Raw genomic sequence first — 22,801 nt, forward strand, 5'->3', positions numbered from 1 at the left:
GAACAAAGAGAACTGTCCAATCGTATGACAATCACCTACCCCTCCTTTTAGTGATAGAGACACACTATGTAAATTACAGATTGTGCGTTTCCTGTACGCAAGGTGATGAGGAAAAAAAGCCTAATGAAACCAGTAAGAGAACGGAGCACTAAGTTGATCAACCTTTATGATAACTACACATTTGTGTGCACACACAACTTTCCTGACTAACTAACCTCCCCCTCATCTGGAATCTTGGCGAACGAGGGGTTACGAGAGCAGAGTCCATTATGATATAATAATGGCTTCACTCCTCCTCAAGCCAGCTGTAATCACGCCCTGCTTTCTTTATACAATGAGTCCCTTGGACCTGGAGAATTCTGGGATTGGTGACAAACTGGTAGGGATGTTCGTGTTAATCATGACGGCGATGTACATTTGTATTTAAGAGCAGCCTTCTTTTCAACATTTAAACACAATACATGTGTCTCTGTTGACTCACAAAATAGCTGTCAAACCCAGTTTAACGCGTCATTTTGCTCCTTCAGCCTATGTAAAAGACTTAATAACAGGAATCATCCACGATAGAAAGGCGACATTAAATCTTGGTTCAGGTCACCTGTTCACCTCAAGTTGACTCTGAGACTTACGTATTCATCACTCCTGCATTCTTCCTGAAAAGGTGTGGGTTTGAATCCTTGATCCTCGACAAGTTAATCCGTTCCTCTCGAGCAATCAATACTTTTGCAAACTGCGTTGTAAACAAACTGCTTTCAGGGAAGCACCATGCTGGAGGATTATATTTACATTTGTCCCTCAACCTCTTGTCTCTGTAGATCCAACAGAGATTTTCAACTGATGAAACTTTTGTTACACACATTTTTGGGAGCTTGTTAAGTTTCAGATAGTTTTCAAGTTTGTCCAAAAAGACCACGACTAAGGATCGGGATTCTTTTCAGAGTAATCATGAGGTCATATCCATCCAAATACCTCCATACTGTAATCTCCCTCTTGTATTGAAGCATCAACATGAGAATTTGTCCGAAAAGAAAAATTAAACAAGTCTATATTTTAAGCTTGTTGGTAGCAGAATCTAAAATGCTACACTCCGGACGAGCACTATGGAGGATTATATTTACATTTGTCCCTCAACCTCTTGTCTCTGTAGATCCAACAGAGATTTTCAACTGATGAAACTTTTGTTACACACATTTTTGGGAGCTTGTTAAGTTTCAGATAGTTTTCAAATTTGTCCAAAAAGACCACGACTAAGGATCGGGATTCTTTTCAGAGTAATCATGAGGTCATATCCATCCAAATACCTCCATACTGTAATCTCCCTCTTGTATTGAAGCATCAACATGAGAATTTGTCCGAAAAAAAAAATTAAACAAGTCTATATTTTAAGCTTGTTGGTATTTACATACATTTTTGTCTGTGACTCCAAAAAGACACAGCTTACTCTGAAAATTCTCCCCACTCTTGGTTGACATAAGGGTGAGAAGAAAATGGGTGACATTTAATTTTTAGAAGAACTGACACTTTAACAACATTTGAGTCTAAACTGTGCTGCTAAATGCTATTGTGTTGTGTGTTGTAGCCACAATACCAAGACGACTACATGGTTGGATCCACGCTTGGCTAGGAAGGCAAAGCCGCCCGAAAAATGCGAGGACGGAGGTACGTGGACGAAGACTCTACACCACATTATATACAGCCAGACGTCCAGCCACAAGAACGATTACAAATTTAATATGATGGGAACATTTCAAAAAAATAAAATAAAAAGACATTGTGAAAATAAGCTTAGGTTTTAATTTGATTGCATATAATTCTATTATATTTCATTTTATTTTAAGATTCTATAAAAACATTGCATATTTCATATATTTACTATACTAAAAACGAATAATAGTGTTAATGTAAACTGATTCTACACATTTATAAATGGCCAGTTTTATAGAATTATTTTAACTTTATGCACAACATACAACAAATTGTATTCATTGATAAAGGTATGGACATCAAATTTTAACATGGCTACAATGATGCGGTGCTGTTTAGTTGAGTCCACAAGTAGAGCCACATGAGCTTCTCTTTTAGGAGTGTGTTCACCGTCATTCTGGAGAAGATGCAGTCGGAGGTTCGGGTGATAACAAAGCTGACACGAGTTATTAACAATCTAAGGTTGTTCACATGGTTTTTAAATGTCCTTATAAGGATAGAAATACTGTCCCTTTTGCCACATGTTTTATACAGTTTCACTCTTTATCCTCACGTTGAGTGAGCGTTTGAATATGATTGAGTTTCCTTCACATTTTGTAATATTTCCAAGTCTCTTTAGACCATTTTCCATAAGACACATCTGTCATGGAAAAGTTATTTTGGAAAGTATGTTGTTATTGTTCTGTCACTCAGCTCTAGTCAACAGTATTTCCTGATGGTTAATCTTCAATACTGTCATCTATGAGACTCAACTTTTTAAATTTCTACCTACACTGTCAAAAATGACACTCCAAAAGTAAGTTTAAGGAAAATGAATACAAAGTTTTTTTGTTTAACATAAACAGACCTGAGAAAAGTGCAATGTATGTATTTACGCGGCCCATAAATGCATGATCATGTAGACATGCCGCTAATAGCTTTTACTAACAAATATATTGTGAATGTATTATTAATTTACATTTTAAATGTTTTAGTTTTACTTTTTTGTGAGTATTTATTTTCCCTCAAAATAATTTTAATAAGTTAATTAAATAAATATTTTAAAATGTTTTTATTTTATAATAAAACAAAGATTTTAGCTTATTGAACTCAATAAATGTCATGAAATAATTACTAATGACTCTATTTTTCCTTCTTTTTATTGGCTTGACAGCCCCTTGCATTTACTGTGGCCTTTGAGGAATTTCCCTGCCCTGATTTAAAATGTCCTAAATTTCTCTGAAAAGTTACTCTTCTACTTCGGAGGTCCCTTACTTTCCTTTGGACTTTTATCGTGACGTAAAGTGCCTTAAATTATTCGAAGGTTTCACGCGGGCTCAAGAATGTCTTGACGGCATAAGGTCATCAAGCCGAGGGGGCGGAAACATAAATGCTGGTCTCCACGCTGTGACTTTTGCCTCTTTAGCAACAGATAAGCAGTTGAAGCTGAGGTGAAATGTCACATTCAAGGCGACATGCTGTCCTATATTTTGGAAAAATCCCTACGATAGAGTCGACTTTAATTAGGCTCAGGCATGCCTTCGTGTCCTCAGGATGCTAAAGTGCAGTATGTCCGGTCTTGAAAGAGCCTGACCCTTCCAGCCTGCTTTTAATGGCTTTTACTACCGAAGATGGGAAAGCGGTTTGTGTGTTGCTTCTGAAAAGCAACTCTAAAGCTCCATCTGGCGTGAAATGCTGTTCCTTTCTTTTTTTGTTCTCTCATTCTGCCCGATATGCTCATCAGGGCAGAACATACAGCTGACATAAATGTTCACTAATTTACTGAGGACTATTTTCATGGCTGCGTTCATATGCTAGATGGGCCAGAGATGGAAGAACAATATGCTGAACCTGAAGTTAATTTTGAGTTTTCCAGCATTTTTAATGTCATTTAATTTAACGTGAATATAATAAATGTGTTTCTGAGGCTATGACGGTAAAACGATATAAATCAAGGGTAGGATCAATGACGTGCGGAGAAGGTTGATGGTTGGTGAGGCACTGACTCCTTTAGTGTCAGTTTTACAAGTATATAAACCCAAAAGGGAAACTTATTCAATTGACTACTGGTTATTTCATATGCACACACACACAGTTATAGCATATGTCATCTTTGACAATATCATATGACTAAGATGGTTAAAAAAAAGATTGAATTAATAATTTCTCAAAAAGTCTATATTGAACTGTAATCTTTGACATTGACATAAGAGGCATAGCTGAAATTTTATGTTTTAATTATCAATATATTTAAAATTCTAAAATGGGAAATGTGAATATTTCTACTATAGCAGGTCATAACTCTCACTGTAGAGTTTTGTATCCACTGCAGGCAAGACAGCTCCTTCTTGTTTAGACACAAAAATAAACTTTTACAATAGTCTAAATGAGAAGACACAAACGCATGGATTATAAGCTCCAGATCATGTTGTGACATCATTTTTCTAAGTTTAGAGATTTTTCAGTTTCTGGTCAGTTTTCTGCAGTGTTGAACTAGAGACATGTCTTTTTCAAATACAACACTTAGGCTCAGTTTGATAGACTGACCTAACTCACCCAAGTACTGAGTCAACCCTAGACCCAATAACCAAAGTTTCAGTTTTGTCCAGATTTAGCTGCAAAGTGTTTTCACTCAGCAACTGTTTGATTTGTAAAAAAATAATAATAATAATAATTCATTTAAAAATTAATAATAAAGTTCCTTCTTTTATAGACACGAAAATAAACAGTAAAAGTGCTGGGATCTATGTTGTGCTAGCATTTATCTCCCCTAGTCTCCATATATAAAGCTTCATTTTTCTTTTAATGTTATTTCTAAATCTTGGGTTTAATCTACATGATGAACCCTCAGACTGAAATTCAGACTACCGAGTTTAGTTCAGACCAGAGAATGAGCGGTTATGTCCCAACATCAATTTGGATCAGCTCATTTAAGCCGTACTTCTCGTTTGTACTGTATAGTCAGAAGGATTAGGATCATAATATTTCATAATCTGTTACTTGATTTCAACCCAGGGAAGAAAAAAAAAACGCTTCAATGTCTGTCATTACAGTGTACGAAATCTTCCCGATCCATGAACACATATACAATCGGTTTCCCATTAAACCATGACGTATCAAAACAGGCTTTTCCCGGATCGCGCGGATTTCCTGGATTGTGTACTGACAGAAGTGTTTAAACAAAAGTTTAAATGAAACCTACCTAGATTTCCCCGTTTACCATCTGTTCTGTGCACCTACTGTAGGCTAGCCCTCATTGATGTCTGGTACAATAGCTTCATCCATATTTTCTTCTCTCTTCCCTAACCTATTTTCCTTCCTTGCAGAGTTGCCGTACGGCTGGGAAGAAATCGACGACCCTCAGTACGGCACGTACTACGTGGAGTAAGTCTTAGCCATCGACATGGACAAACTGTATCATCACATGTCCCAGGCATACACACACTCTATAGCGCACATTACACTGCTTTAGCTCCGCAGCGGCATAAATCAATGCAGGCTAAAAATAAACAAATGGATCTCGTTTTTTTTTTTTTCTCGGGCAGCAGTGGATACACGCAGAGCATTAGCCTTCACCTGACGGGCAGTCAAAGGTTCCGATCAGAGTGGGTTCATTGTTGGTCGGTGGGTGGGCGAGTATAGCTCAGTGGGTAACGCTGCGCTGACTTGTGAGCAAAGACAAAGATGATTGTGGACTGTTGTTGTGCTCACCGTATACCAATGCTCGGGTCACTCCGGGGTTTAACAATTCCCTACGAATAATGGCCAAACAACCACTGTTGTGGACTGAAATGAGCCTAACCTTCATTGATTCTTGCACAGAGGTCGAAAGGAAGACTAATGAACTTCGCTATTTTGATTCTTTTGCATTTTAGTAGAGGAATAAGACATCAAAAATATCTTATTTAAGAAAAATAATCAAACTAGATTTAGGGCACATTGTAAATTCCCCTTCTAACTCAAGATTAATATAGATTTAGAGCAGCTCTATACAATTTGAAGTCGAGCGAAGCCAGTGGACTACAGTGGTAGTGTTTAGTCCGACGGGAGACCACATTTCCCATGAGCACTCGCTAAACGTTTCAAAAATTGCCATGTCCCGGTTTGCAGCAGTTGGACGAATTTTCTGTTTCCAGACTTCCATTGGGATACGAGTCATTCAACTAGTTTTAAGTCGATGTGTCATCACAAGTTATTTTAGTAAAAAAAAAAAGGAAGCACCCAAAACTACCCAGAGCTGCTTTAAAACAGGCTTTTCAGATGAACAAAACACACCAACATGATTAACTTAATCAGCACATTTTCTAATCCTAGAACCAAAAATCTATACGTTCTGTTCCTCAGACCAGAATAATCGATACATCTGTCTCGGCCACACACACTTCATCCTGGGAATGCTTCCAATGTGACATCTACGATTGTGAACAATACAGTGGACAATACATCAAATACAAAATACAAATGATAAAATAACATTAGCTTACAACAGCTAAATGTTGACTATTCAGTAAAACTTTAACATATTTAAAAATGTTGAAACCATATCATCACTGAAGCATTTTTACTGATGACGATAATGGGAAAGAAACTAGTCATAGAATTGCAGTGATTGGACTCCTGTCATCAATAAGGTTAATCTCACCATTTATTTTTATTGCTTGCTATTTGTAAGCATTAGTTGTAGGCCACACTGTAGGAAAATGTAATTACAAAACATACTGTAACTAAGACAAATAAATTCACTGTTAAATACAGCAGAAAATAACAAAGAATAAATTGGTGAAAAATGTTTTTTTTTAATTATCAAATTCCTTGAAGTGTCACTGAAGAGTTGGTTTAAATACAGAATAATTAGTTGGGAATGAAAAAGAAAACATAATTCAAGCCTCTCTCAACACCTTACCTTCCAATTTATGATATAACACGGATTATTCATTCCTTTTTTTTCATTCATTGCTTATTCTCTGATTGAGACTACACGGGCTGCAGTCTTTCCCAGCTAATCAGGGTGATGGGCAGTTGAAACTGACTACCTTGCTCCACAAAATACAGATTATAATTTTCTAAAGGCAATTTCAGTGATAACCAAGAAAACGAATGGGTGTAAATAAAAGTTTCAAAAAGAATAAATGACATTTCTTTAGAAATATTTAATATGGATTAAGTTGGTTTAATTTACAGTTGAAAATATAAAAACACAATTTCACAAGAGTCCGGGGTCAACAAATTAATGTTCAGAAGTCTGAACAGGATGCTTAACAATTTTGCCGAGCGGAAGTCACTAAAATAGTGATTTTAAAACCTAAATGAAAATGGAAAAAAATCTTCAATCAGAGGAATTGAAAACTGTTATTTTAATGTTGTTTTTTTGCCTTGCAACGGTGAAATGCGTCCTAAAAATCCCGAGTTCTCATTTCAAAATTTGCGATCGAAACTGCTGCAGAATCCTGGATGATCGGGGACACATTCGTCGGACTGCAGAAGTGTCCTCAGGCCTTTACTCTGGCAGGTAAAGAGTGGGACACTGTAAAGGAAATAGGTGGAACGGTGGACAGCAATACGAGCAGCAGAGCTGCAGGCAGAGGTAGCAATCTGTTGTGCTGAAAAGAGAATCAGATTTTTTTTTATTGGTCAGACTGCAGAAATTCCGCTGGAAGGGGACTAAGATGAAAGCAAACTTAGAGGAGGAGAGCTGCCAAATATTTTGCTTGGAACGGGTTCTACTACGAAACACTGGTGTGTGTTTGTCTGCCAGAGGGACAACACGCTACGTTGTTGTGGAGGAACAGGATGTAACTACCTGAGGAAGGACCTCATTTCCTCGCACATATAATGGGCTCAGAGCCATTAGGAGAACAGAGAGACAATGTTTACTGTATGTAGTAAAATGTTGAGGCAATACATCAGCAAATCAATGATGTTCCTGGCTTGGAATTTTTTTGCAGCCTCTGCTGAACCTCATGAGAGGTCGAGTGTCCGCCATCAAAAGACTTTATATAACATTCTTATGCCAGCTTGTCTTGGAGAAACCTTTGAATTCGAACATCTAAAATATTTTTTTTATATCAGAAAAACAACATTTCTGAAGACTGTTATATTTATATTAATGTGCAACCATATATTATTTATTTATATTATACTTGTATTTATTCATTTTGTATATTTTTATTTGGTATTATTTTATTTATTTAAAGTAAATATATTTTTTTAATGTATTGATGATGTCTAATTCTAATAACCAATTGCAGTTGCTGCTGATCAAAGAAGTTTTTTTAATTGATTCTTTAATTTAAAACTAATATATTTATTCTCATTTAATTATTGTGATGAAAGATGTATCTTAAATAGATCTTATACCTCTTTTGTACTCATCAGTATTTGTCTATACAAAACTCTTTTTCATTGAAATATTTAAATTAGAAAATGTGCTTAAGCCCCACCCACTGAAATATTTCTGGAGATTAAATCTTGTCTGCTCGTCATCAATCCCAGAAGTCTCCACCGCCAAAGGGCCTTGTTGTATAAACAAAGCATGCATGAACATTTTTCTGCAAATGAAATCTTGCTTACAATAACCACACCCTTTTAATGGGTGAAATATTGAGGTTTGTCACCGCAAATCATCAACCCCAAAAGTATCCACCTTTATAAGGGCGTGAGTACAGCTGGTTGGAGGAGGAATGAATCCATTATTACGTCATAATGGACTCTGCTCTCATAACCTCTTGTTCGCTGAGATTTTTATAAAGTAATTATTACAAAACGTGGTCATGATGAGGGACTTACTGCATTTTGGAGAAGAAGACTTCAACATTTGATGTGAGTGAGTCAGGAGAGTTGTAGTTTGATGTTTGTTGCCCTTTAAATCGTTTATAGTGATGACTCGGCATCATGGTGTGGTCATTATTTAAAATTGCGATGTTGGTATTTTTTTTATTTTCTCTCTCACTCTCTTTCTCACACACATTATCTCAATCCTATCATCAAGTTATTGTGTTGAAAGTTGAAACTATTTTCTGTTCTGTATTGCAGCCATATCAACCAGAAAACCCAGTTTGAGAATCCAGTGCTGGAAGCAAAGAAGAGACTAAACCAGGAGACGGTCGCCCTGCAACAAGCTGCCGCTGCATCCTCTCAAAGTGAGTGTTCAGCGTGTTGTACCCTGACACAATTGACACAATGACTCGCAAAATTATCGTTTATTTAGTTCATTCCTCAGTCACAGAGGACTGATGATGTTTTGTTTGTGTTAACACTGGAGGACATGAATAGATGGTGTCTGTGCTTCAATCCTCTCAGTCAAGATCAAATACTGGGGTTTCTAAAATTATTTTATAAACAGAAAAAAATGAAAGAAAATACAGTCAACTGGACAGAAGCAATACAAATAGTTAAGGTCAAAAAATGATAAATATTAAATTGAAGTAGAATAGTGTATAGAAATAAAGAGAGTAATGATTATAATTATAGTAGTTTGGATGAAAAATGTACTTGATGGACAAAAGGTTTATAAATGAATGACAGATGGTTGAATAGGTTTATGTATAGAAGTGTTGAAAGGAAAGTTGTGATGAATAGATGTTTTGATTGAAGACACCACTTGAATGTTTTTTGTACTTTTTTGTCTGCCACACGACGAATAGTTGACTTTGGTCATCTGTTCATTCTTTAAACACATTTTCTGTTCATTTAAACCTCAGCGAATGCTTTCCCTTTGAGAGGTTCGCGGAGATTAGACCTTGGAGAGAACATTAACGAAAGTGGAAATGATGAAAACATATCATTCATGCTTCTTCTGCAAGTCATATGTGGACAAAGGGATGCAATTTTCACCGGGAATCGTGTTTCGTGAGACTTGTTTTCCTGCCAGCTGTGAGTGATAGACCGCAGGGCCAGACAGAGAGAGAGAGAGAGAGAGTTGCGTTGAGTGTTGCTGGGCGAGAAAAAGTCCAGATTGTGTTGCAAGTGTTGAACGTGTTTAAACCAAAGCCAGCATGACCCGTCACATCTGCACTCAGGTGTGCGAGGATCGTCTGCTGACTAATGATTACACAACCTCGTGCGCCGACACGCTGCTGTGATGAACTCCCCCCCGAAAGAAAATTCAGTTTTCAGTTACGCCTGAGGGAGATTTTCATTCTAAATCACAGCGTGATTGTTATCGACTGTTTTTAGGCTTAAAATAATTATGGCTTTCAAATCTTCAGGGTGGTTAGTCTCAAGAATACTCTTGCTTTATTCCTCTGTCTATAAAACTTCCGTAGGGAATCGACTTTTGTCTAAGAGTTCCATTTATGATGAGGGTTGCATCTTCATACGCCGGACGACTCATATTTAACTTAATAGTGCTTTATTCACTCATGACCTTTCTGGATATGTGTTGTCATATTAAAGAAAGATTATTTTTCAATTATTTAAATCAACAATAGGTTCAATTTTCTTTTGAATAACGGAATTTAACAAAAAATTTGAATACTTAATTAATAATTTTTTCACTCATATAGTTTGATATTCTAATTACACAAAAAAAAACTCATTAAATGTAATATTTTCAAATTTGTAGCCCTTTAAATTATACAAGAATGTGCCACTAGACAATAGCAGAAAAGAAGTGTGCTAGTTAAATTGACGCACCAGTGCTTTTATGTCATCATGTTATCGTCTGTGCGTCACATGTTTAGCTGAAGGTAGCTCGGTAATCTTTTGGTATTGTCTGGTGGCAATGTTATACACACATTTTTATATTGAATTTAAGGGCTGTGAATTAAAAAAAAAGAAAAAATAATTAGAATCTAAAACTCAATGTGGATAAAAAACATTTACTATTGAAAACTATTGAATTAAATTAATGAAAAATAACAAATCCTAGTTTTCAATGTAGAAATGATAAATTCTTTTAAAAACAAAAAATAGTTAATGCGTAAAATAATTAAACAGTTAAAAAATAAATAACCATTCAATATTCTGATGGCCCTGGTCTACTTTGATAGTAATGTGTCCAGGGTGACACCTAGAGATGATGTCACTTCCTGCAGTTACGTTTGGATTTTTTAACTCTCTCTTTTTAACATTTGCACTCTCACTCAATCTGAAAAGGATTCCAGGTTTCATTGATTTAATATACCCGAGACAAATATTACAAAGCAGAGAGTGACATCTAGTGGTCTTTAATAATGAAGACACTGTATCATGATACCTGATGATACCTGTGCACGAATGCTCCTACCCAGGTGCAACACTAATAGACTCAGGGACTCATTCATTCCTCGGGCTATTAAATTGTACAATTCTGAGTTCGGGGGCAGGAGTGGAGTGAGAGTATCTGGATGTTCTGTTCTATGTTAGTCTTTGTATCCTTTGTCTTTGTTGTTTTTCTTTGACCTATGTTCTTTGTCTTTATCTTTAGACTTAGATTGTGTCATCTTGTTCTTTCTCTTTATGTTCTTCTTCTTATTTTATTTTTATTTATTATTTTGTATTGTTTATGGAAAATTGCTGGCTGTTGGAAAAACAATTTCCCGAAGGAGACCACCTGAGGGATCAATAAAGTTTTACCTTACCTTACCTTACCTTACCTTACCTTACCTTACCTTACCTTACCTTACCTTACCTTACCTCTTCATCGGTTTCATGAAGCCTCATGAACACATCACTAAAAACTTCCAACTTCATACCCCTTTTTATTGTCTCCTGCTCCTCCCTGTCTTTTATAAGGAGCAGAGCTATTAAAAAAAAACTCCCAAAAATTCTGTGGAGCTATTATCATGCAAATTAGTTTTGTTTGGTCCAGGCGGTCATATGGACATTTGGTGTCAGCACCGCAGCGATAGCTTCTGAGAGTGTTCGATATCAGGACCGTAGCCACATTTTCATTCCTAGCACATTCCTGCCAGAGACAGAAGGAGAGTAGATGACAGAGGAAAGCTGGCGATAAGAATGTTTCGTAACTCAACATTCAGTATAAACGGAAACAGTCGACATTTTACAAAATTGTCGTCTTTTTCTAATCATCACCAAAATATGAGGCCCTTACGATGATCTTATTGAGGAGTAGATGTTTTTTCCTTCTTAATTATGAATCAGTATGTTTCATAGATGAGTTCATGCCAATGCAATATTTAGATTCATCAACGAGGCGAAACAGATAAAGGTCACTATCTAATAGAACATCTGTTTAAAAAATAATAATCATAAATAATAAATAATTTATTTTTTTGGTTGAGTCTTTTCGCAGTCCCTTCAAACATTAAAAGCAGCAGAAGCGAGAAGGCGGTGATAAAATTATGGCGTGTCCACGATGTGGAGTTATGATATCACAGCTATTACGGCTGATAAGAGATGCGCTCACTTTAATTCAGTTTGACCCCAATAGTTGGTTATCTGCTCCCTGCAAACACGCTGGTGGTCTATTTCAAGACTCTCGCATGTTTGAAGTTCTGTGATGAGACTGAAAGTTCTGCAGTGGAACTTGAACAAGAAAAGAAGCTCACTACTTTAAGTTATTTCGTTTTTATGGTACCTCAGCTATGAATTAATTTGTCCAATCACTCAAAGACAAGTTCAGGCTCTTTGAACTTACTGAATTCTTGGGAAAAAGTTGTGTATAGATGGTATGACGTCCTTTCCCCCCCGCAATTTCACGAAAGTAAGGCCCTCCAGGCCAACTAACATTCTGCTGACTCCTTTAAGAAACATCTTAAGACGTTTCTATTTGTTCAGGCTTTTCCTTGATTTTCTGGAACTCCTGTGTTGTTCTCAGTATTATCTTGATCTTTAAAGTGTATATACTTTTTTGAGTATTGTTTTGTTTGTTTAAGCGCTTTGTGACCCTGGTCTGGAAAAGCGCTATATAAATAAATATTACTTACTTACTTACTTACATATACTTGACCTATTACTTTAAAGTTATCATCTGCTGAAATCTCCACGAATGAGAGGTTACGAAAGCATAGTCCATTATGACGTAATAATTTCCTTATCTTCTCCATGAGCCAGCTGTAATCACGCCCGCTTTGTTTATACAACAAGGCCCTTTGGCAGTGGCTACTCCTGGGATTGATGACGCGCAGTGACAAGATTTGATCTCCAGAAAGATTTCAGTGGGCTGGCCTTAAGCACATTTTCTAATGTAAATATTTAAATGAAAAGAGAGTTTTGTAAAAAACAGACACATACTGATGGGTACAATAGAGGTCTTTAAATAACTATCAGATATAGAACCATAGACCAAAAATAATCCACATAAAGTTAACATAATTGGGGATAATGTGTACACAAAATGCCTTATCCTCCTTTAATACGTATTGTTATCTCTAAAGGTGAAAAGAACAAGAAACATTAAAAATACTTTTTTTATTAATATTAATAAAATTCAAAAGGTTACTTTGTTTAGAGCTCATCCAACGATAATCAAAACTTGTGTGTCTGCCTGATCGTAATGTCTTAAAGGGTCCTGAAATTTAAACCAAATATATACAAAATGAGGGGGATAGCCAGATTATCGGCCCCCTTTGCCTGAACTCAACAGGCCACAATGAACTGTCAAGAACTAAAAGAAGACGGTGTAATGGTGAATGGTTGATTGTAACACCCGTTAGAAAAGGTGAGGATTCAGCTCAGTGTAGCTTTTGAAGGTTGGTGAAGGCGCACCTGATAAACCACAGCCTTCGAGTGATTAAATTTGGAATTTATTTGAATTTAAAAGGTCATTCTATGACACACATGATCTGGATCTTATAATCCATGTGTTTGTGTCTTCTCGCCTGGACTATTGCAACAGTTTGCCGTTTTACATCTCTGAACAAGAAGAAGCTGTCTCGCCTGCAGTTGATTCAGAAGTATGCAGCGAGAATTCTGACCCGCTCTAGTAGAATAACTCACATTTCTCCGATCCTTAAATCTCTTCACTGGCTGCTAGTTTCTTTCTGGTTCTTAATTTCAGAGCTATTCATGGTCAGGCTCCTCGTTACACCAGTGATCTGATCCAGCCTTAAACCCCAGCTCGGGCTCTGAGGTCTGTGGATCAGAATCTACTGATGGTTCCTCGCACACAGTTCAGGACCAGAGGAGAGAAATCCTTCCAGGCTGTTGCTCCTAAACTTTGGAAAAGTTTTACTCTCCCTCTGTATTTGATGGAGTCTACTGAGTCCTTCAAGAAACATCTTAAGACACTTTTATTCGTGCAGGCTTTTCCTTGATTCTCTGAGACTCCTGTGTTGGTCTCGGTGTTGTCTTGACCTTTTATATATATATTTTCATATATTTTATTGGGTATTGTTTTGATTGTTTAAGCGCTTTGTGACCCTGGTCTAGAAAAAGGGCTCCACAAATATTACAAGCTTACTTACTTACTTACAGGTACGGTAACCGTAACCCTATAGTAATTCATGTTTCATCCCTTCAGGTAAAAGTTCTGCCTCTGTGTTCACCGCCGACCGAAACCAGCTGAACGGTGAGATGTACCACACAGCGCTGAAGAAGAGCTCGCAGGGATTCGGCTTCACAATCATCGGAGGCGATCGCACCGATGAGTTTTTACAGGTGAAGAACGTGTTGAGCGACGGACCTGCTGCCCAAGACAACAAGATGGCTTCAGGTCAGTACAAACCCTTGTTTATATTTGGTGTTTTGTCATGAAAACACTGACGTCAGCTGTAGAAGAGTTAATATAAGGAGAAGTGATGTTATGAAGAAGCATTTGCATGAAAAGGATAATCCAGAAAAAAACCATGCTGAAGTTGTTCCATTTCTTTTCACGGCTGAAGCAACAGTGAGCTGGTTTCCTTAGAAGAAGGCGTAGAGGTGGGACAAGAAAGAGGTGAACGCTACAGTGAGCATAAAAGCGCAGAGGAGATACAGAGCTGGGATATGAATGAGAGCAGCCATGAGGAACATTGTGGAGGAGAAGTTTCATCCCACAGTGAAAGCAGCGAATTGATAGCTGGATGCAGCAGAATATCAACCGCCTCTCATTTCTTTTCCTCCCTTTGTTCAGGTGACGTGATCGTGGAGATTAATGGGATGTGCGTGCTCGGGAAGACTCATCCGGATGTGGTGCAGATGTTTCAGTCTATTCCCATTAACCAGTACGTGGATATGGTGCTGTGCCGCGGCTACCCGCTCCCTCCAGATGTGGACCTGGACAGCGACGATCCACTCCCTCCTCCTCCCCTACCACCTGCTACCCAGGCCCAGCCAGCTCTTCACGGTGGCGAGGTGGTGACCGCTGTGCCGCTTATCAACGGGCAGCCGCTGCTCGTGAAAGGGGACGTATTGCACGGGTCTTCGCAGGAGCTTCACTACGTCACCACTGATGTCAATGGGCGGCCCGTGGTGGCAGCCATGCCGAACGGGAGGCAGGGGGGGGAGCGCGTCGACGCGGCGACCACGATGTTACAACCGGAACTCGTGAGCGTCCCGCTCGTCAAGGGGCCCGGCGGGTTTGGCTTCGCCATCGCCGACTGCCCGCTGGGCCAGAAGGTGAAGATGATCCTGGACGCTCAGTGGTGCCACGGCCTTCAAAAGGGAGATGTCATCAAAGAGATTAACAGGCAGAATGTCCAAACTCTAAGTCACGCCCAAGTGGTGGACATCTTGAAGGACCTACCGGTGGGCAGTGAGGTGGACGTGCTGGTGCTGCGAGGAGGTAAGAATTTGTTTTGGTACTTTTGTGAAGTCTTAAAAAGTGCTGTAACCCTTTATTAAATTATTTTTTTAACAAAATATTTTTAAGGTTTATGCTAGTAATGGGTTGTAGAGGCCTCAAGAAACATCCAACGAGGTATCATGATACATGGTTTGAAAATGACGCCTAGTTTCATTGAATTAGTGGATCCGATCCAAATGATTATACAGCAGTGCCATCTATTGGACTTTCAAAATAACGCTGTATCATGACACTTCATCGGTTGTTTCATGAGGACTCATCAACCCATCACTCATTAATGCTCTCTTAATAAATGGCAGATGCATAGATATGGGGAATCTCAGTCATAGTGTCACCATGGTAGCCCAATCATGGTAAAGGTCCTACTACACCAGCTAAAAAAAATGTAAAATCCAGGAGTCAAGGTTAGGTAAGGTAGTTAAAAACTTCACAATCATGAAATTCTAACACAAATTAAACCCAGGCAAGATGCCAATAATTGCAGTAATAAAAGGGTTTAAGAATCAAGACCCCAAACTCTGCATCAGAGTTCTTGGCTTCCTGTGAACACACTTGAACCTCTGAGGCTACTGTGCATTCGGAATGATCTGGCTAATCCTTCCTCACAAGGTTCACCCTCACTGTGTGTCTCTGTTCGGCCCAACCCTATTTGTGACCCCTCCCAGTGAGACATGATGCAGTGTGTTACAAGCCTGAGAGAGAATTTCATAAGGCCATGTTTGATTCTGAGGGAGGAAGATGGTAGTCTTCAAATGTCTCTATAATCCAACTCAAACAGCCCCGGGGATCCTGGGAACCCCTGATTCCTCTTTGATCATCGGCACAGCTTGGAGTATTCAAGCATGCCTCCATGTATGTAACCCTTTAAAGAGCCGTGGTGAAATGTCTTTAAAGAAAGGGTCCCGAGGGGTCTCCTCCCTAATGCTGCCGCTGTGACTCCATTACTATCTCGCTCTTTATGTGTCCCAGAGTCAGTCTCTGACAATCTGCCGGACCGAGAGCTAATGTCGGCTTTAACACTCATTAGACATCAGCCCGAGACTCCAGCGAAGTCTCAGTGGGGTTTGTGCACTTGCTCCCCTGGAGTGACCTGCCGTACTGTAGATCTGCACCATGCTAACACTGCATGCTAATATGTAGGTCAACACTTACAGTACTGTAAACTCAATAAAGACCTTAAATATCTCTACTCACCAATTCATACAGAAGGACCGTGCTTGTATAACACAGTCTGGGCAACACTATGGTACAACACTAGCTAGTGATGAGAAAAAGCTAGTGTTTCCCTGTACACAATACAATACATCCCCAACTAAAAATAAACTCAGTATCAACATGTCTCTCTTTGCTTAAATTCCTAAAACAAACCTTAACACTTTAATGAACAAATCGCATTTCCCTCCAAAAAAAATGATAACTCCTTTTCCCAACAAATAATAATAACAAAAGTTAGATGGTGGGTGTTGGGAAAGGGGCATTTGTGGCAGGAATTTGGACATCTGTGGCCAGTTGCGATCGGCGAACATTTTATCCAAGAGAGAGAGAAACTGGTAAGTCCTTTTAACATTTTATTTATTGTTATATTTATATATAATATGTATTATTATCCTCAAGTACTACCTGGTCATTGTTGTTCTACTCATAACTTGCATATTTCTGTACCGTGAATTCATATTTTCTTAGGTTTATCTTGATAGCATCACTATTCAATAGCATGTTAGCTAAAAACACTGATTATTATAGCATCTTGCCTTTATTCTTTTGTTCCACTGAACGTGGATGAGTTGTGGCAGTAGTGACCTTTACTTCTATTCTTACTTTCAAGTATTAACGCATCTATTTCTACTTACCTAGTAGTTTACCTTATCTAGTTATTGCAGTACTTGGAGTGTACTTAGAGTTCAAAATGCTTCCGCTCCAACCCCTGATTCAAGTACACATATACAATTACTATAATTTAAAAGCATTTACAGTTTTTATGTCTTTTTTTAGCCTCCGGAAAACTTAAAAAATTATAATGGTTAGTGAACCACTTCACTTCCTATTGTTGTCCAAGCTAAAACATTTTGTTCTTGCATTTTAGGCTCAAGTGGAAGCTGCTTGGCCGAGTCAGTCCAACAGAATAGTGATGGTAGGTAGACGAACTTGGGTAACATTTGGATATGTGTTGTCTAGAGTTGTTGTTGTTATATAGATTAATTTAAATTTTGTTATTATGAATAAATGATTTAAGTCTGAAAAAGAAATTGTAATTATGTATTCCAAGACTTTACGTGTAATTTCATTCTGTGTTTTTTTTTTAGGTTCAGCTCCTGAATCAGAGAATGTTCTGCAGTAGTATGTTCTTGCAAGAGCCGGATCATGCAAGGCAAGTATCATTTCCCATCAACTTCAAAATAATTAAGTATTAACAATAATTCAGCTGAAAATAATACAAATAAAGAAGTACATCATTTTACAATGGAACTGTCTTATCTAACTAATGGAACAGCCCTTTGTAAATTTTTTCTTGACAGCGTTGCAGTCCAGGGACACAGAAGTGGCTCCACTATGCACCTGAGAGTAGAGGCGGAGTTACAAGTCCAAAGAAGGAAAAAAACTAAGAGGGCAAATTGTTTAGGTTACATAAGTTGTTCAAGAAATGATTTTATGTTCCATAAATGTGAAAAACATTAAGATGTTACAATTTGTTAATATTTTAATTTAGAATTATTTGTCTTAATACTTAATAAATAACTAAACTAATAATGGACTTTTGGTCATTATACCATGCAGTGAAACAGCTGTTACGTTTGTGTGTATTTTGTTGTAATTTGTTAGGATTGCTCCAAACTTGTCTGTTAGGCAGATAAGGTAGTGAGATCACTTATTAATTGACTAGTTTGGCATGCTGCTCGTTTAACTCTAACTTTAAAAGTGTAAAAAATATTTTTTATAAGGAATATTAAAAGCACACAGAGGATGGATAAAAATGTTAAAATGGCTTTTTGTATAATGACATGTTGTGTTATTGTTAGACTTGGTTATGAATCCAATGTTGTTTCAATGTTGATAATAAAATAGTTGAAACAACATTGATTTAATGTCAGAATTGATTGAAAATCTAACATTGTTTCAATGTTTCTCATAGCGAGCACTTTCAAAGAACGTTTCAATATCAGATATCAATGTTAAAAGTAACCATCAGCCCGACAATATATCAACGTTGATTCAATGTCATTTTGCTATTTGGGATCAAATGAGAAATAAAATATTTAGTTTCTGATTCTTCTCTTTTTTTGACAAAAAACGCTCAAGATTACTTTCATATCTCGCTAAGAAAGAGGAAAATATATTTTCTTACGATCATAAGGAATAACATTTTTCTATAATAAGTGTAAGAGGTTTTAAGGCAAATATAGGAAAAAACATATTTTTTACTACCTTGAAAGTACATTTGTGCACTTTACTTGTAAGTAAGTAAGTAAGTAATTTGTATTTATTCACATCCATATCTACTGTACATCCACTCAGAGATTGTGATGACGTTGCGATACCTTTTGTACCCAGTCCACCAAGATACCGAAAATACACATTGAAGTGAACTATAGTCGCCACACTTCACATCAGGGTCCATTAGCCCATCGTGTGGTCGACCCTTCCTCCCGGCCCCCACAGGCCTCCAGCTCGGCAGAGCCGTTTGATAATCCAGCTAATGTGCAGATTGGAAAAAAGAGAAATCTGCTGGGAACAATCCGAGCGCTCTAGATGGGCAGCGTGGGTGGACTGTACATCCAGCAGAGAGATAGATTGGTCATTGAATTACACGCATGGAGCACACAAAGCTCTGGTCATAATGCCCCTGCATGTTCCTGAGCTGTTCAAATGGGCTGAAGCATGTTGTCCGTGCTCGCTGGCACATGTAGAACCTTTCTAGTCCGCATCTATCTTTAAGCAGCCACTAATGGAGCACGTTGAAAACGGCTCACAGCGACACAGTGCCCCCTGGTGGTGATACTCTCCTGTCTCTGTCTGCAGGTCAAACATCCCCAGTGAAGAGTCTAAAGCCTGTAAGTACAAACATTTCTCCAATCCTCACCATCGAATCCCTCATGAGGAATTACTTGCAATTTAATTACAAAGCTTTTTGTCCTTCAGTGTTTCCAGCAACCAGAGTTAAGTGATCGCAATTTGAATATTGATGGTGTTTCTGAGCCCTTTTGTTTGTTCTGAGAAATGTTCTTAATTACTTTCTCTCGGCATCCGTTCGGGTAACACTATTGTCTTGGGATCCCGGCGGTAATGAAGCCTGTATGAGCCTCTTTAGATATGAGGCTGCTATTAATACGAGGGCTTTAGATTGAGAAATCGCCCTTTTGCAGAGGCAAGGGAGGCGTCTCATCTCATCGGGAAAGTCATTTATATTCCATAGTGGAGCTCTAAACTACAGTTTGGGACAAAGAAGTCCGCTCTGGTTAGTGTGGGACTCTGTCACAGAGCCTCTGTTCGAGAAGTTGGACTGAAAACTAATATATCTAAATGTATAATTGAATTATAAGTGAATTCAAAAGTATTTTTATTCCATTGCTGCAGGACACACACATGGAATTTGTCCTTTAAAGTTCAATATATAATTTGTTTTAATAAATAATGAGTTGAATTCCATTCAATGCAGTTTGAATTGATTATTATGAAATTGAAGAATATTTCAAGATTATTAGACATTTTATTTGTAAACAGAATGGAAAAAAAAATAGGAAGAAAAAACACTTACTGTTTATTATTTCATTATTTGAGATCAAAAATATAAAAACACATATATAAAGACGAACATAAAAGTGCAACACTATCCTTTTTTTGCAAGGAGAAGAAAATAAACATTATAATAAGACAGTAACCAATGTACCCCTTCAACATGTATTAAGGGATTGTGTTATATACTTGGATTGTCAAAAAGAAATAAGTGATGAACATGAGAAAAAGAACATAAATATGATTGGAAAACTGAAAACAAAATAATCCACATTTGTAATGACTTTTTAGAAAGATAAAATACTGTTTATTTTGAAATAATACTCATTTTTTTTCTACTTTTAGGGTAAAAGGAATATTAAAAAATAAAGAATAAATAAAGTAAAAAAAGGACATTCACAAGCTGTATATAGAGATGAACTAGGTATTTAAGTGCAAAATAAAATGATTTAAAAAAGCTTTAAAAAACATTTTATTTGTAAACAGAATGAAAAATTAGGATGAAAAAAACTGTTCATTATTATACTTAAATTGTTAAAAATATTTAAAAAGATTAAAACGTATATCAGGATGGACATAGAATTGCAACACTAAAAAAAATATTATTATTATTATGAGCATTTACATGTATTAAGGGGCAACATTATATACTGTGGTTGTTACTGGAACTGCCACAAAAAATAAATAAGGGATCAACAAAAAAAAATTTTATTAATTAGATTGGAAAGTTTAAAAATAAATAGACCGTTTTCTTAATAAATGATATTAAAATATTATTATACTTTCAACAAAACATGCAAATGTAAAAGAACGCTGCCAAGTAATACCTGCTTTTCTTTTACTTTTAAGCAACAAGAAATATTGTAAATACTTTCAAACAAAGTAAGTCGTATGTATTTAGAGATTAACTAGGTATGACTTTTTTTCTTTAAGGGCAGAATAAAATGGTTGTTAGCCTTGAAACATTTCCACATTATTATTTGAGTTGTATCATATTGTATTATGAGGGCTGTATGTGTGGCATAATGAAAAAAAAAGCAATAAAAAGGTGGAGGATGAGGGTGTATGCATTATTAAACCAGATTTGTTGACGGCTACAGTTGTGCATTTGTTTTCAGCGACAGGAAATGACTGCCAGCACGGATTCTTTGGATGGAATTGTCGAGTCCACGATCCAAGCCCTCCCGTACCATTCCAACACGAGCACCCTGAGGTCTGTCGAGTCCCCGAAACGAGACGCCACAGAGCTGTACCTGAAGTCCAAAGCGCTGCTGGACAGCAAACGTGAGACTCTTAAGCTGCACTTTATTCACACATGATCCTCAGCTGGTTAATAATGGACTGACCTTGAATGTCTGCAGAGCCTTACACCAAAGACATAGACGTGTTTCTCAAGAGGGACATTGAGACTGGATTTGGCTTTCGGGTCCTTGGTGGAGAAGGTCCACAACAGCCAGTGAGTCAAGAAACTTAACCACCGTAGACCGACTCTTGAACTAGGAGGCAGACAAATATGTGTGTGTTTGTATATATATATATATATATATATATATATATATATAGTCTTTTAATATGGATAAAAAATAAACTAAGCTATGAAGCTCCATGATTAGCTCTAAGATGGATGGATGTAAAGATGGAACTTTCTCTAAATATTGTTAAACATGTCTCTTAAAAATAGCTAATCATTTGTAGAAGAATCCTTATTACTATTAAAGCTAACGTTGGTTTAATTTAGGATTGCCAACCGTCCCTTGAAAAACGGAATTGTCCCATATATAGAAATAAAAGCATGCATCCCTTATTGAGTTTAAAAGAGACGCACTTTTAAAAAAGCATCCCCACTTCCACTGGGTTAGTGGATTAGTGGATTCTGTCGTGCGTGTAGAATTAGTGGACAGATGTGCGGAATAAATGTTCCGCTGAACTTATTAAAGTTGAGCTCATTCTGCACCTCAACTATGACTTGTCTTGCTCAGAGTTTTAATCTGTAGCTCAAAGACAAAAGACTCCTCAAAGTAGCAAGATCTCAGAGAAAATATAAATGAAAAAAATAGGCTCCACATAACATTGAGCTGGTCATAAATTACAGGATTAATGTTCTACTATTATTTATTGTTTTATATTTCTTTATGCAGTTTTAAGTTAAGCAGGAAAGGTTTGTGTTTGAACGTTATTTATTTTGATATAAGTTTTGTATTAAAGTCAATTTCTGGATAATAACTTGTTTTTCATGTTTTTATCATTCAAAAATGTGCATCTAATTCAACTCAGGCTTCAATAGTTATTAGTTAGTTGTTTCTACACTAAAAAAGAGGTAAAAAAAAAAGACTGGAGAGGTTGAAGGCAATCAGGTCGGCCGATCCTGCCTGTCCCTTATTTATTTTTCAGGGAGTTGGCAACCCTAGTTTAATTAGCAAAACTACTTTCAGAATGGCTTCATCAAAAAACTGCCTCAGAAAAATGTAATGTAGATAGAAAGCTAACCATTTACGCTGCACAGTTAATGCTAGTACAGTTAGCCAGAGGAAATGACATCATCTATGAATAATTGTGTTGAACAAAAAAATTGTTACATTGTTAGCTGTAACTTGCTAAATTCATATGAAAATGTGAGAAGCTATAAGCAATATAGTGAGGTAGCTAAAGGTTAACAATATTAAAGTCCGTTTTTTTGTATATAACGGTTAAATTAGCAGTATATCTATAAAGACTAACTGG

The 22,801-nt window shown here is 37.1% G+C and overlaps 1 protein-coding gene across 2 annotated transcripts in view; it reads left to right on the forward strand.

Annotated features, from left to right (window-relative positions):
- The window catches only part of magi3b (membrane associated guanylate kinase, WW and PDZ domain containing 3b), a 169,279-nt gene that overhangs the window by 134,143 nt on the left and 12,335 nt on the right, over positions 1–22,801 (forward strand). For both annotated transcript variants that reach the window (XM_087800331.1, XM_087800332.1), the window contains exons 6-13: positions 1,580–1,659; positions 5,010–5,067; positions 8,716–8,822; positions 14,087–14,278; positions 14,678–15,328; positions 19,367–19,398; positions 21,199–21,364; positions 21,442–21,536. In XM_087800331.1, coding sequence (XP_087656457.1) covers positions 1,580–1,659; positions 5,010–5,067; positions 8,716–8,822; positions 14,087–14,278; positions 14,678–15,328; positions 19,367–19,398; positions 21,199–21,364; positions 21,442–21,536 — 1,381 coding nt within the window. The remainder of the gene's footprint in view (positions 1–1,579; positions 1,660–5,009; positions 5,068–8,715; positions 8,823–14,086; positions 14,279–14,677; positions 15,329–19,366; positions 19,399–21,198; positions 21,365–21,441; positions 21,537–22,801) is intronic.

Source organism: Callionymus lyra, chromosome 10 (assembly GCF_982586985.1).
Source record: "Callionymus lyra chromosome 10, fCalLyr1.hap1.1, whole genome shotgun sequence".
NCBI lineage: Eukaryota > Metazoa > Chordata > Actinopteri > Syngnathiformes > Callionymidae > Callionymus > Callionymus lyra.